This window comes from Pteropus medius, unplaced genomic scaffold (genome assembly GCF_902729225.1).
Source record: "Pteropus medius unplaced genomic scaffold, Ma_sr-lr_union100, whole genome shotgun sequence".
In the NCBI taxonomy this organism is placed as follows: Eukaryota; Metazoa; Chordata; class Mammalia; order Chiroptera; family Pteropodidae; genus Pteropus; species Pteropus medius.
Window position 1 is genome coordinate 14,504,219 of NW_024351543.1, and position 14,842 is coordinate 14,519,060.

Sequence of the window (14,842 nt, forward strand, 5' to 3'; positions counted from 1 at the left end):
GATTAAAGGCTCAGGGGCTGGGTTTGACCCTTCATTCGAAGATCCATCTCACGATAGAACTTTCTAGATAAAGCTTGTTATGCCTATGAATTACAGGATGAGACTGTCTACTCGGAAACTGTTTCAATTCCGGCTCCAGTTGCCTCGCACAACAGGAGGAAGTACTACAACTCGAAAGCTCAGGTCCGGAAGAAGCAGAAGAGTTTTCATTTGCAGAGGCCCCAGTTAAGTGTGTTACAAGTCACGGACACCTGTAGTTCCCTGAGGTCTAAAGGAGACAGAGGCTCCTTCAGGGAGACAGAAGGGTGAGGCCTTTTTTACTGCTGCCCAAACTGCTTCCAAGATTATTTGTCATTGGGGCCGTCACTCAGATGCAGACACACGTCTCATGACTCGGGGTAGGGACTGTAGGAATATTCCCAGGTTTGGCATGCACTGTCTCCAATAGCCGATATGCAAAACAGCCAATTTTGGTGTGGGGCGATTTTTTTTTTTTTTTTTTGTAGTTGGTGGCTACTATAAAGTTTGTCCTTAATTAATTGTGAAATGTCTCTTGGAGCTATAACATAGTTCCCAAGGTGGTTACTGGGAAGGCAGGTCACTTGGATATTGTCCTCGTTCAGGGCCCATCTGTCTTTCCTCAGCTGCGCCTGGGTGGCATGTAACACAGCAAAAGCAGTTTTCTCCGTGGAGCTATTATGAAAACCAACATGTCACATCATACCAGGTGTGTCCAAACCTCTGATGCTCTATCACTAGAGAATTCAGAGCAATGAAAATGTCCCATATCCCGTGTTGGGTGAATGCCAACTGATCCCCACCCCCCTGCCCTGAGGGATCTAAAAAATAAAGTGTTAGCAACACCCCGGGCTGCCAACCAAGAACCAGGTATGATGGCAGCAACACAGTCATTCACTTTGATGCTATCAGCACTGTGGCAACAGAGGTGGGTGGCCATGTTCTTGTTTAAGCTTCCATAGTCCACAGTGAAGTTCCCAGCTTCCAGTGGCCTGACAGCTAGCTGTGTTCAACTAACATAGGAAGTTTTGAAAGTTTGCCTAGCACTCACCCCTGGCTGCACAAAACTGTGTGAGAAGACCTTGTACTTTTTCTTCTCCCAGGAAGAGGCATTGTTTCAATTGTTATGCCTGGCAAGCTTCATGGGTAAACATCATCCTTGGCTCTGCGGCTGACTGACTCTTATACAAAGTGCAAAAGAGGGTCACAATGAATGTATACTGTGGGCAGGTTCTTGCAGAAGTGCAGCACACACAGTCCAGGCCAGAAAACAAACCTCCTCCTCCCCAAACCATAAAACCACAGCCAATATCTAGTAAGTGTAGGAATATTTGGGGCTTCCTTCTGGGCCGGGGTCTGGGCCGGGGTGAATCTAGAGACCCAATCCCTTACTTGATTCTTGTCCCTGCTTGTCCCACTGCTGTAATTCGTCCAGTCCAAGTGGTATCAGCTCAGACTTAAGTCTGCTCCACAGAAGCCATGAAATCCACCCCCGGTGTTTGCATCTGGCGTTCTGTGCACCCGCATGGCCCCCAGCTAGTCGGACGCTGCCTGTCCCTTTACCTCTATCAGTCTTCTGGCTTTCAGTTATAAAATATATGTGCCTGTGCATGATTTTTCTGCACTACCTTTTTTCTGGCATTCAGTGGCTTCATTACCCAGGATTTTTATTTTGTAGAAAATACACCTCTTATTCAAATAACTTGCTCATCAGAGAGTTTTAGTGGATTTCTGCCACACCCACCCCTCTTCTTCTTACCGATCTTCTTCTCTTAAGGGCCCCAGTCATACACTAGTCCCCTGGGGCTGTGTATTTTTTTCTCTGGCCACTTCCACCAAAGCGGATGACGGGATGCACTGCCCATTGCGGGTATTTTTATACTTCCCTGCCATCTTCTGTGGCCATCTCTGAGTAAGGCTCTTCATTTGGCCACACGTTTTCAGCTTGTCCGCGCATATCTAGCAGAACCACCTGTATCAGGAGTGAAGCTGGGAAGCAGAGAGCAGAAACAAGGGTGATGTATGGAGTTGGCCACCACTAGGCGATTGTTTGCTTGGTCCCATGGGACTGTCCTTGGGGAAGCTGTATAAAACCTATCTCAAGAAAATCTGTTCTGGGAGAAGATAAATGTATCCCCTGATTGCTGTATCCCATTAGCCAATATTACCCCTCAGGGCAAGGAACTCCCCTGCATATGCAGGTTGCACACGTGTGGGTGCTGAGTGGATCCCATGGCAGTGTCCACACAAAAGCTCCAGTGTGACAGTTAAGATGAGTCAGTGAAGGCGTGAAGCACAGCTACGTGATTACCCTGGAACGAAACGGCGGTGGCTCTGCAGTGGTAGCTGCATCAAGAGAGAGACAAGGCCAAGAAGATGTAAAGTGTTGCATAATGGGGGGGGAGGGGGTGTCTGTTGTAGCAAAATAATGAGAAGTGGATAAAGTCCCAAAAGTTACAGCATGGTGTCCTTTTCATTTAATTATAAACTACCATACTTATGCACTTTTTAGGCGATATATATAGCTACAATAGAACTATATACTAAGAAAAGCAAAGATGTGGTGAAGGGAGATTCAGGAGGTTATCTTGGGAGAGGAGAAATGGGCAGGGGTGATGAGATGGGGAGGCTTGTTGTTATAGTTAACATTAGGTTATTGCCTAATTTCTAGCTTCATGCTGACTGTATTAAAAATAAGGAGGAAGGAGGCCATGCGTGCACCAATGATCAAAGTGTGAGAGTGACGTGAACTGAGGATTATGATTAATCTGTGCGCTTGAGGTCCAAATAAAATGTACAAATTGACGCGTCTAATCTGAACCCTGGATTCGGACGAACTCGGCTTTCCTGGGGCCTGCCCCGCGGCCGGGGACCAAGGGCGGCGCTGCTCCCCGCCAGCCACAAGAGGGCGCGCACTGCCAGGGGACGGAGCGCGGCGCGGGGTTCCTGCCCCCATCTGCGCTTTAGGGTTTTGTTTTCGCCAAGGGAAAGCTGCACCCAGCTGGGAGCAATGGCAACGCACAGGCAGGCGCGGCTGCTGGCAGGGGACCCCAGGGACTCCCCAGGGAGGGACCACGTCCGGCGCGCTGAACCAGGGTTTCGGGAGGAAGCAGCTGCCGGCTCTGCGAAGCCTCTTCGTGTCCTTGGCCCTGACTTCCTGTGGCCAACTCCCACCTTCCCGGAGGCCCAGCAGTCTCAAACTGGGGGCCCGCTGGCTGCATCTACGCCCGAAACAGGTTTTGTTTGGCATGAAGTGTACCGTAAAAAGATTTATTTGGCAACGTTTCAAAATCAGGAAATGTTTAGCCTAAAAAATCCAGATTTCCACTTCTCTCGGTCACTTTGGGCGACTGGCAATACTGGCAGCGCTTGCTGCCCCTCCACATGTAGTGCCCGCCCACGCCTGGCAAATGAGGTTTTTTAAATAGTTTTGGTCAGATTGACCTTGAGCATGACCATTATTCTGGCTCTTGTCACTATGCAGAACTGAGTACACTTTATGTACTATAACATTTCCTTTTTGCACAACTCTATGTGGAATTAGTCATGGTCTTTTTAAAAATTTGCATAATTTTCTATGTACATAGAAAATTACAATAAAACCTTAATGGTTGCTTCAATGTTCTTACAAAGTCCAGAAGCGCCCCGTATTCTCACAGTGTCCTTCATGAGGAAGCCCCACTGGTGTCCAGCCTGGGCCAGCCGCCCCTTCCATCCACCTGGTGCCCAGAGGCCAATGTGGCTGCTCCCTTCATCTCCCTTCATCAAAGGTAGGGGTTTCCTAGCTTTTTTCTAAGCAGAGAAATCCCCCTTTTCAATCTAAATCATACATGGAATGCCATTATGTTAAACGGGAAATATGATAAGTGATCAACTTGCATTTATAACGCTTATTATAAAGTCAGTCCATGAGAATGATGGGATTCATTTGAAAAGCCCACAGTGGAGTCAGGAGATACTTGGGGCTGTAGCCTCCCCTTCGGATTCATCCCACTGCTTTGTTTGGCTCGTGGAAGACCCAGAAGTCCTGGCTGGCCAGGAGGTAGTGGCAGGTGTTTTAGCAGCTTGCCTCACACTCTTGGTATCCTCAACAAGAGGCCACAGGCCAGCATTCCCTGACGGCTGCACAAGGTGAGGGAGCCTGTGCATGTTCGCGGTGTCAGCATTCGCTGTCAGTGGCAGGACTGTAGGCATTTTAAGGTGTTAATATATGCTTTGCATATAAATATCTGCGAGCCCCCCAAAGCACCTCTGAGAGATCACAGGATGCAGCTGAGAAACCACCACACAGGAAGTGGTGGTTGCTGAGAAGCTGGCCCCCAAGACCTGCTGTGTATCTGGCAACAGAAGTTTGCTTTTCATGTTAGGGGAAGAGGCTGGGAGGTGGCAGCACAGTGGGTGGGCCAGCTCTGGGCCACTTCGGAAACCTGGTTAGAGGGCTTGGCTGAGGGCTGAGCATATAAACATGTCTGGAAAAGAAGCTTCCAGCCCATGGCTGCAGCACAAGGGGTGCATCAGGCCAGGACCTCCCTCAAGAGGAGGCACTTGTTTTTTCCTCTGGGCCCATCTGCAGACACCAGGGCCAAATGCCCCTGGAGGCAAGCCAGTTGGCACAGGCCGGCTCTGTTCCTGCTCCATCCCAGAGGCCCTGGGTCATACCCAGACCTAAACTCATATCCCAGCTCTGTCACTAACCTCACTTCCACTTGGCCACCTCCTCGAGTCTCCCAGCTCCACTGCCAGTACGTCCAGAGCAGGTGTGCTTCCTCACAGGGCCCTCAGATACAGGGGCAGTTTTGTCGCTACCCCACTAGAGAGAGAACCACAGCAAAGCCATCTTTGAGAGCCTCTCTGAGCAGCAGTCTTTCTTGTGGGTGGCGAGAAAACATCTGTGGAGGGGGAGCACCACCCTCTGTCACCTATCCCTAACTCCCCAAGGACCAGGCCAGGCTGAGGGAGGCTCTGCTGGCCAGGGGCCGGCTGCTTGTGGTACAGGATGTGGGCAGACCAGCTTTGGCCACAGGTGCCAACACCCTTTCCTGGCGGAGCAGGTTCTTGGTCCCTGGGGCAGGCCCCACTCCCCGTAGTTCTCCCTCCATGGGTCCAATCTTCCCTCCTCTCACATCTTTGCTCCGTCCTACCTGTGACTGCTCATTGGGCCCCCTCTCAGTGTTGGTAGCTGGAGTGGTGGGTATAGAGTTTAGGTTACACATGGGCACTGCCCCTGAGTTGAGCAGTCCCAGAGAGGGTCTGCTTTCGAGAAGACAAACATATTGCACGGCTTGTATTCCCTAGGCCCTGTAATGCTTAGCTGTTAGAATACGGCTCTGGCCTCCGTCAGGCTCCGGTGCCCACCTCGGGCTGGGTGTAACTGGACCTGTCTTCCCCCGTTCTCCTAGTAGCTTTCAGCTACTTTGGTGCCTAGACAGAAAGTCTTGTATCGCTTTTTTAAAAAAATCATGGTAAAATATACGTAACAGAAAACTTACCATTTTAACAATTTTTAGGTATACAGTACAGTGGTATTAATTACATTCGCAGTGTTGTGCAGCCATCACCACTGTCCATCTCCAGAATGTTTTTGGCTTCCTGAATGGAACCGTACCCACTAAACACGACTCCCCATTCCCTCCCCCACCCCGAGCCTGGCAACCATTCCACTTCTTGTCTCTCTGAATTTTACTCGAGGTCCCTCGCGTAATGGGAATCATACAGTATTTGTCCTTTTGTGTCTGGGTTATTTCATTGAACATCATTTAACATCAAGGTTCATCCACACTGTAGCATGTGTCAAAATTTCCTTCTTTTTCAAGACTGCCTGTGGTGCTCTTGAGTCCTGCTCTACGTCTTGCGTGAATAGCACTGGCTTCCACTCTTAAAATCAATTTATTCTGAAAGTATGTAAATCTTGAGAGGCCAATGTCTTCTGCATCCTTCACTCTTCTCACCCCCAAGTGGCATCACGTGCTTCTCCGTGAGCCTCCTGGGCTTTCACTTCACTGCTTCTACTAGTTTAACAAGAAATCCTGCAATTGGCCAAGTCAATAATTTATTAAAAAATACACACACGCACACACACACACGCACACACACACAATGGTCATGAAGGCAGAGCAGGGAAAGAAGACTGAGCTCTCTCTGGGGACGGGCTGACCACACAGTGCTAATACAGGCCTGCCTCTCTTTAAGAAAGAGGGGTATAGCCTCAAGACCAGATTTCCAAGCTGGGTAAGTTAGGAGATGGCGTTGTTTTCACAGGCAGACCTAAGGCAGCTTCACTCCCCTGAGGAATGCGAAGTAGAAGCGGATTACTGCAGGAGTATTCAGAAACCCCTGCACTGTGTTAAGGGGGGTCACTAGTCCCTCAGGCGGTGCTCAAAGCAGGAGGGAGACCAGATTTCCCCAGAGGCTGCTTTTCTTTCCCAGATGGGGAGGACTCTTCTCCAAGGAAGACTGGAAAATGAGGTTCAGGCTCAGGAGCCCAGCGTGGAACGTGAAGGCCGGGCCCTGGGCCCGCTGGCCCCGGGGGGCCGGGACCTTGGCACAGAAACACAGGCTCAGAAGTCTTTCCTGAGGGCACTGGCCCACTGATCCTCCCGCGGGCGGGGCCTCGCGTCCTGCAGGGCCTCCGGTGGGCCAGGAGGAGGCTGTGGGGTCCTCAGACGGCTGCATCTTAGGAAGGAAATGACAGTCAGGCCTGCGGCCAGGGCGGGGCCACCCAGACACCGCATACCAGGAGTCTGACCCACATGGTGCTCCGCCTTCCTCCACCCCGCACCCACTCTCCCTGGGATTATTTTATTCTTTTTAAATACGTTTCTAAGAAGGAAAAAAATTAAATAGCGCAGAGGGGATTCCGTCCCTACTCCTCACCCCAGGCTTCCTCTCAGAGGTAACTGGACTCGTTTAGCTGCTTCTTTTGGCAATTTCCCCACAATTTTAAGGAATATATTTATACCAATATTTATAGATTTATTACCTTTCGACATCTATTAACTTCATTTTGCATTCTTTTTTTTATCATCCATTTTTTTCTTAAACAACCTTAGTGTGATATCATTCACATGCCACAGAATCCTCCCGTTTAAAGTGTGCAATCCTGCAGTTTTCACTACATTCACAGGATTGCACAGCATCACAGTTTCGGAACTTTCATTACTTCAGAAAGAAACCCCACACCCATCAGCAGTCACCCCTGTATGCCGCCTGCCCCCAGCCCTAAGCAACCACTAATCTACTTTCTGTCTCCATGGATTTCTCTATTCTTGACATTTCACATAAATGGAATCCTACAATATGTGATCTTTTGTGACTGGCTCCCATCCTGTGACTTTTTTGCCAGTGACCACTGGCGGGAAACTGAAGCTCTGCTGTGACAACCTTCTGCATGGCAACTCAGACAACATGATGTGCAGACTTGGATATTTTTAATGTATTTTTTAAGAAAGAAAAAGAAGAAGGGACATGCTAGATCAAAGAAAAGCATAGATTAATCAAAATAGCTGGTTCGAGTTTTCAGTAATTCTGTTAGGCATTTACTCTAAAGATAAAAAAAAATAGGTGTGTGTGTGTATATATATATGTGGACACACACACACATATATATGGATGCTTGTTGTAGCACTTTTTAGTAGTAAAGAATTTAAAAAATAAGAAAACAAATAAAACAATGCCCCCAAATAGGAGGCAAGTAAACCATGGCACAGACATACAATGGAGTTGATGTGACACCATAGGGCTATTAACAATGACAGAAAAGAACACCTAATGACGTGGGGGAAATGTTTGGTAGACAATTAATTAGGAGAAAAAGAGCTGGTAATGAAATAAGACATAAAGTCTGATCCTTTTAATAAAAACACTATGTATATCTCTATACATATATATATATATATATACACACATATATATATCTATATACATATATATACATATATATACACATATATATATACATGTATATATACTATACATATACATATATATATCTCTATCTATATCTCTATAAATGTCTCTATATATTCAGAAAGAGAGCATACTGGAAGGACAGACATCCAGCAGGTGTGATTTCTGGAGGGAGTGATACTAGATGGTTTTTATTAAAAATATATTTTTTTCTTATTTGTGTTTTCTCAATATTCCATATTTTATTTTTGTCATTAGGAAACATTTAAAGAAAATGCTTCTCCATCAGAGGCTGAAATGTTAGGGCGTCCCTGGGCGTGCAGGACACAGGCACTAGAGCAGAGGTTCTTGGGTTACGTCCTGGGCCCCCGCACTCCCACAGCCTCCTGAGACCTCCCTACCATGCAACCCCACCACAGGCCATCCTCCTGTTCCTGAGCAAAGGGAACTTTCGGAGGTCATCTGTGTGCAGACAACCAGGACTCACCTGTTGACTGGGTCACACACGAGATCTTGTACGACAGCCACACGCTCGCCAGGCAGAGGAAGGTGGCCAGGAAACCGAAGATCTGCACAGGAGAGAGGGGAGAGAAAGTTCCCAGGCCAAGGGCCACCCCCTCGGGCAGCCTTTGCTTCTCCTCTCTGTGCCTGTTCCCTGTACCCACTGTGGCCAGGAGGGAGCTTGGGGACCCAACCACCTTGTCTTTGCATAGGTGTTAACATGAGACCCTGTCCCCAGGTCCCCCAGCTGGGACCCAGCCGGGCCTCTGGGTCTCTACCCCTCAGCTCTTCTCGCTCTAGGCAACTTTAGCACCTGTGTTTGGGTTTATATTTACAACTGAGCTGGGGCCAAGGCACTGAACTTTAATTATCCTGCACTCATAAAAAAGAGAAAATGGAATTGTAAATTTTAATTTGGGTTTTAAAATTTTTATTGTTTAAATGGATTTTATTGGTGTAGTAGCATCGTTTGCATTTCATTCATCACGGTTTTCTGTCTGGCTTTATAGCTGTGTAAGAGCCAGAAGTTGAGGCCTTGCTAGCTAGTCTTACGTTTGCACATGTTTAAAGAATATTAGCAGTGCTAATATTTCAGGTTCAGGCAGGGCTCCTGTCCTTTCTGAGGGTCCTCCTAGTGCTCAAGCATGGCGACCTCATCCCATCCAATCTCCTCATCTGTAGATGGGGAACAGGGCACTCGGAAAGGAAGAAAGCCTCGTGTGAGGCCCATCAAACGGTCAAGCGAGAAGCAGGCACCTAGGTAGTCTGGTGTCTTGTCTGGAACTTCGAAGCCTAAAGCCATTTCCTTACTGGAACAGCCCTGGGAGCTGCAGCTAAAGTTTACTGAACACTTGCCATGTGCCCGCCAGGCTTCTAAGCCCTCAGGTGTGTTGATTCCTTTAACCTTCAAAACTCTGCCACACATGTGCTGGTGTCGCCCTCCCCTACCCCTCCCCTTACAACTGGAGAAACAGAGGCACAGGAAGTCAGCTGTTTTGCCCAGGGCCACATAAGCAAGGGCCAGACCTGGAATCGGAGCCCAGGGAGCCCGGCTGCAGCGACCATGCTCTGCTCTACCTGTTGCCCAGGTGCCCTCGGACCTGCAAAGGGCCTCGGGCTCGCTATGATGCCACTAAGTGCCTGGCCTGAAACCACTGCTGATATCCAGGAGGAATGGCCCTGGAGCAGCCTGAAGAAGGGCAGGATTTTCAAGACTCGGTTTTCTTTTCAAGCCTGACTGCTGGTTTGTGTAAGCGGCTGCCCCCACTCGCCCACACCCACCTCCCCCTCCCCCAGGTCCATTTTCTTGGCTCCTTTTGTACTGATTGCACCATATAATTAGCCTATTAGAGCCTGTTCTGGCCTCTCATTGTCTGTTCTACACAATTAGCACATTATATACTATCCCGGTCTCCAACTGTCTGCACTGCATAATTGAACGGTTTATTATATCGCTACATAATGCTATTCTGGACGACAATGCCTTGTTTGCTAATTGTTTCATGTGCCTTGGCTTTGGCTTCTAAGCTACAGCACCACTTTCTCATCAGCAAGGACTGTGTCTTTTTATTTCTTTAGGTTCCCCCACGGCCCAGGCATGATCCCAGGCACAAAGGCAGCATATGATAAATGGAATTTGTTAGGATTCCAGGGCTAACACCATTATGTGCAACCCGAATCGTAAAACTCAGTGGGCCTCTCCCCATGTGGTCTGGAAACACGGTGGGCACTGGTTTCCTCTGTGTCTTCTCCGCCAGCCTGCCTGTAGGTGGGCAGGCGGTAACCTGTAGGTGGCAGCCACACCTCTTCTTGGAGACGGCAGGAAGGCGGATATATGGGGGTGCAGGGGGGATGGAAGGATGGGTTGTGGGAGGTGCTTAAGGGGCAAGAGTGTTTAGAGGAGTGACCTTGTGCCTCGTGCTGACCTTTGGAGGGCAGAGTCCACTCTTCAGTGGAGTTCCAGGTAGGAGCACACTCTCAGCCCAAAGTCTGGGGGATTTTGATAAAATGTGTAAATGAAAGATTGACTGTCACACAGAGAACTTTTCTTAAAACTCACTTAAAAAATCTCGCCCGCTCTTTAGTGAGGCAAATCAGTACCGGCCATAGGCAATCAAACTGTAAACAATTCACTAAATCAGAAATCAGATGACAGGAGTCTATAAATCTTTTAAAAATAATGGCATACACATGAATATGTGTATATGTGTGATAAATACATATAGCGCCCACAGCGCTGTATTTTTGTACATTTCCATGCTACTTCTACGTAGGCTATCAGAAGGACCAATTTTTACCTTTGAAAGGTATGGGAGGGTTATTTCCTGGCTTGAATACAGTTTAAAAAATTAGGATTGGCAAAGCTAGGACTGATGGCCAATATCACTAATGAATCACAGTACTGCTCCCCTGGGCCCAAAAGAGGCCTCAGAATCTTTCTCTGCATAGAGCTGAGGCACTCACGAGCAAATGAACAGAATGAGTGTGTGAATTAAAACCTACTTGCCCCCTGAGTTAAGTAGTGGCTGTGAGAGAGAAAGGCCTGGGCCACTGGGGCCATTTGCGTTTGCCAACAGCCCTGATGATTCTCCTCCTGACACCCTCTGCTGTGGGCCCAAGTTTAAGGTTCTTTGGAGACTGCTGGTGGCTGGATCAAGGTGGGTACCAGTTCTGTGAAAGAAAGGACCCAGAAGACAATGGCTTCACTGTCCCCGTCAGGAAGAAAACGCGCATTCACAACATGAACTCATTGCTGAAGGCTCCCCGACAGCATCCTCACCGCTCCGGCCACCACTCCGCTCTGGCTGTAACTCTTGGAGGCTGTCACGATGGAGGCGATTAAGAGGAGCAGGGTACCAATTAAATAGTGCAGAAGTTCCTGGGGGCAAAAACAAAGCAGAGAAGTGGGTAGGGAGGTCCACTCCTGGTTCCTAGAGGCAATTGAGCATGCATCAAAAGAGAAGGCCGGAACGGGTGGGTGGGAGGGTAATACTCTGGCAGGAACAGCGCAGCTCATAGGCAACAGATGCCAGAAGGCTGGCCAGGATGAAGCCAGGCAAGAGAGAAAAGATGCTCGGCAGGCAGAGAAAAACTGGACAAAAAGGAAGGATGCTTCTTCTGTGAAGAGAGAGCTCCATGAAGGACTGCTCCACTCTCGAGATCAGCTGAGCAAGTACCCTGACCTCTGGCCAAAGCTACTAAAAAGCAAATGAGCTTCTCCAAACTCCCAGGATGGAGGATTTAAATGAAGCTCCAGCTCTGAAAGTGCCTTTTGCTTCTGCTTCAGAGAAAGTTCCAAGCTAACAATGTCCTGGCTTTGGTGGCTGCCCGGTGTCTGCCTGCTCTGTGAATAGTTTTAGGTGTAGACCTGAGAGGTGCTCAGCTCCCACACACTAGGAGTCAGAGCCTGCAGTGAGGTCAGCAGCCCTTCTATGAGGTGCCTGGGTGTGTGGAGCTCGCTTTCTCACTCTGAAGTCCATCTGGTTTTGTCTTCGTTTTCTCTTCCCTCTTCTCTTCTCTCTTATTAGCAGGCCAGGCTCTGCTAATAAGTCTACTGGGAAGACTGACTCAGCCTTTGCTTCCCCCTGTGGTCCACGGGGCCATCGAGTTCCATGCCATTCATCTCCATCATCGCAGGCCTTGGATGAGGCTGGACCTCAGTCATCCAGCAGCCAGGTAACACTTCTACCTCATCCTTCCTCCTCTACAACAAACACCAGGTCAGAGGAGAACTGGGGCTTAGGGCCAGTCATTCACGCTACTCACGCTGAGTTCAGAGTGTATCCATTTTCAGTTGTCTTCAATGAGTGTTTAAAAATTATTCCTTCATTCCTTCATGAAGTTCTGTCTGGCAAGGCAGCCAGCTATTAAATTTTGGAAAAGCATTCCACTTTTAAGCTGCAGCTACTTTCAAAATCAAAGACTCAGATATTCCACCTTAGCGGCTAGAAAGGAATACCACAAGGTAGACCACAGAGATTTTTGAGTAAAGAGCAGATTCGTAATTGGAAATTCCCTGCCTCCAAGATTCTCATACACAAAGAAAAAGAAGTATGACATGCACTAGGAAAAATGACCTTACAGAGTCCTAAATGGAAGGTGCCTGAACAGACCTCAGCTAGAAAATGTGTAGCTGAGTTTATCCTTCTAACATTCACTCGCCTTTCAGCCTCCCTTCATTCATGTCCCCCAGCTTTTACTTTCTCCTTTGCTTGTTCATTATCAGCATCAGGAAAGCCCAGAGGAGCTTATTCTCAAAAGAAGCAAGTAGATGCCATAACTTTGAAAGGGGCCTTATATTATAGGAACACAAAAGAGATTTCTCTTATAATAACATAGTGGGTAATGATATTAAATGTGAATGATTAACAATTCCAGCAAGAAGCAGAGGTTGTCTGACTGGATTTTTTAAAAAAAAGATCCAACTATATGCTGTCTATAGAAGACGCACTTTATATTCAAAGATACCTGTAGATTAAAAGTAGAAGGATGGAAAAGATATGTCATTCAAATAGTAACCAAAAAAAAAGAAAAAAAGGCCGGGGTGTCTATAATAATATCAGACAAACAGATTTTAAAACAAATAAACAAAATGTTACCAGAAAAAAATAGGGACATTTTGTAATGATGAAAATGTCAATTCATCAAGAAAATATGACAATTATACATATGTATGCAGGCGATAACAGAGCAATAAAACACATGAAACAAAAACTCGAAAAAATGGAGAAATAGATAATTCAAAAATAATAGTTGGAGGCTTAAATACCCCACTTTCAATAATGTATAGGGAGAAGAGCGACAAGAAAATAGAAGACTCAAAAATACTATAAAACAAGACATAGTAGACATCTGTAAAACACAAAGCACTCTATTCAGCAACGGTAGAACATACATTCTTTTGGATAGACTGTATGCTAAACCAGAAAGCAAACCTCAATACACGTAAAAGGATTGCAATAATACCGAGTATGTTCTCCAACTACAATGGGATAAAATTAGAAATCAATCGCAGAAAGAAATGTGGAAAACACAAATATGTAGAAATTAAACAACACATTCCTAACTAACTAATGGATCAAAGAAGAAACCACAAGGTAAATTAGAAAATACTTGGAGGTGAATGAACATGAACACACGATACGCCAAAATCATGGATGCGACTAAGGCAGTGCTCAGAGAGAAATTCATAGCTGTAAATGCCTATATTAAACGAGAGGCAAGATTTCAAATTAATAGCCTACGCTTCGCCTTAAGACACTAGAAAAGAAGAGTGTGCTAAACCTAAAGCAAGAGGGAAGAAGGAAGTAAAGATTAGAGCAGAAATTAATGCTGTAGGGAACAGAAAAACAATAGAGAAAATCAATGAAACCAATAGCTGGTTCTTTGAAAAGATCAACAAAGACAAAATTTTAGCTAGACTTATCAAGGCAAAAAAAAAATAGAAAAGATTCAAATGACCAAAATCAGAAATGAAAGAGAGGATATCACTAATGATCTTATAGAATTAAAAAAAGATTTTAAACCAATACTATCAACAATTGTATGTCAATGAATGAGAAAACTTAGATGAAAAGAACGCATTTCTACAGAGACATACTACTGAAAATGACTCAAGCAGAAATAAATAATCTGAGTAAATCTAAAACAAGCAGAGTTTGAATTAAAAAATTACTCACCAGAAGAGCCCAGGTTCAGATGGCTTTACTGTGGAATTTAACCAAACATTTAAAAAATTAATATCGACTCTTCACAAACTCTTTTAAAAAACAGAAGAGGGGGAATACTTCCCAAATTATTCTGTGAGGGTAGTATTACCCTGAAAACAAAACCAGACAAAAATGTCACTAGAGACCAATAATGTCTCTTATGAATGCAAATGCAAAAATCCTCAACAAAATGTTAGCAAACCAAATCCAGTTACACACAAACTGAATTTTATACTGTGACTAAACAGAATTTATACTAAGAATGCAAGGTTGGTTCCACATATGAAAATCAATGTAATGCACTATATTAATAGAATATTGGTGGGGGGGAGAACCCCACAGAATTGTCTCAATAGACAAAGAAAAATCATTTGACAAAATCTAACACCCTTTCATGATAAAAACACTCAACAATGTAAGACTAGAAGGTAATTTCTTTGATCCGATAAATAGTGTCTACAAAAAACCCACAGCTAACATCATATTTAATGATGAAAGATGGACTATTTTCCTCCTAAGATGAAAAACAAGATAATGATGTCTATCTATTCTTGCCACTTTGATTCAACATACATCTAATTTCTTGCAATAAGACAAGACAGTAAAATAAAAGGCATCCGGATTGGAAAGGAATATAAAACTCTATTCACGGTCTTGGATTTGGCAATGACTTTTTAGATATACCAAAAACATGAGCAACAGAAGAAAAA

General features: G+C 46.0%; 1 protein-coding gene across 3 annotated transcripts in view; it reads right to left on the minus strand.

Moving 5' to 3' along the window:
- Positions 1-6,045: 6,045 nt before the first annotated feature.
- The window catches only part of CMTM7 (CKLF like MARVEL transmembrane domain containing 7), a 47,472-nt gene continuing 38,675 nt past the window's right edge, over positions 6,046-14,842 (minus strand). Inside the window, exons 3-5 of one of the 3 annotated variants that reach the window (XM_039843457.1) lie at positions 11,204-11,302; positions 8,411-8,492; positions 6,046-6,690 (exon numbers count right to left, since the gene is read on the minus strand). In XM_039843457.1, the coding sequence (XP_039699391.1) occupies positions 6,677-6,690; positions 8,411-8,492; positions 11,204-11,302 (195 nt within the window). In that variant the 3' untranslated portion in view covers positions 6,046-6,676. The remainder of the gene's footprint in view (positions 6,691-8,410; positions 8,493-11,203; positions 11,303-14,842) is intronic. The other 2 variants (XM_039843458.1, XM_039843456.1) reach the window with 2 other exon arrangements.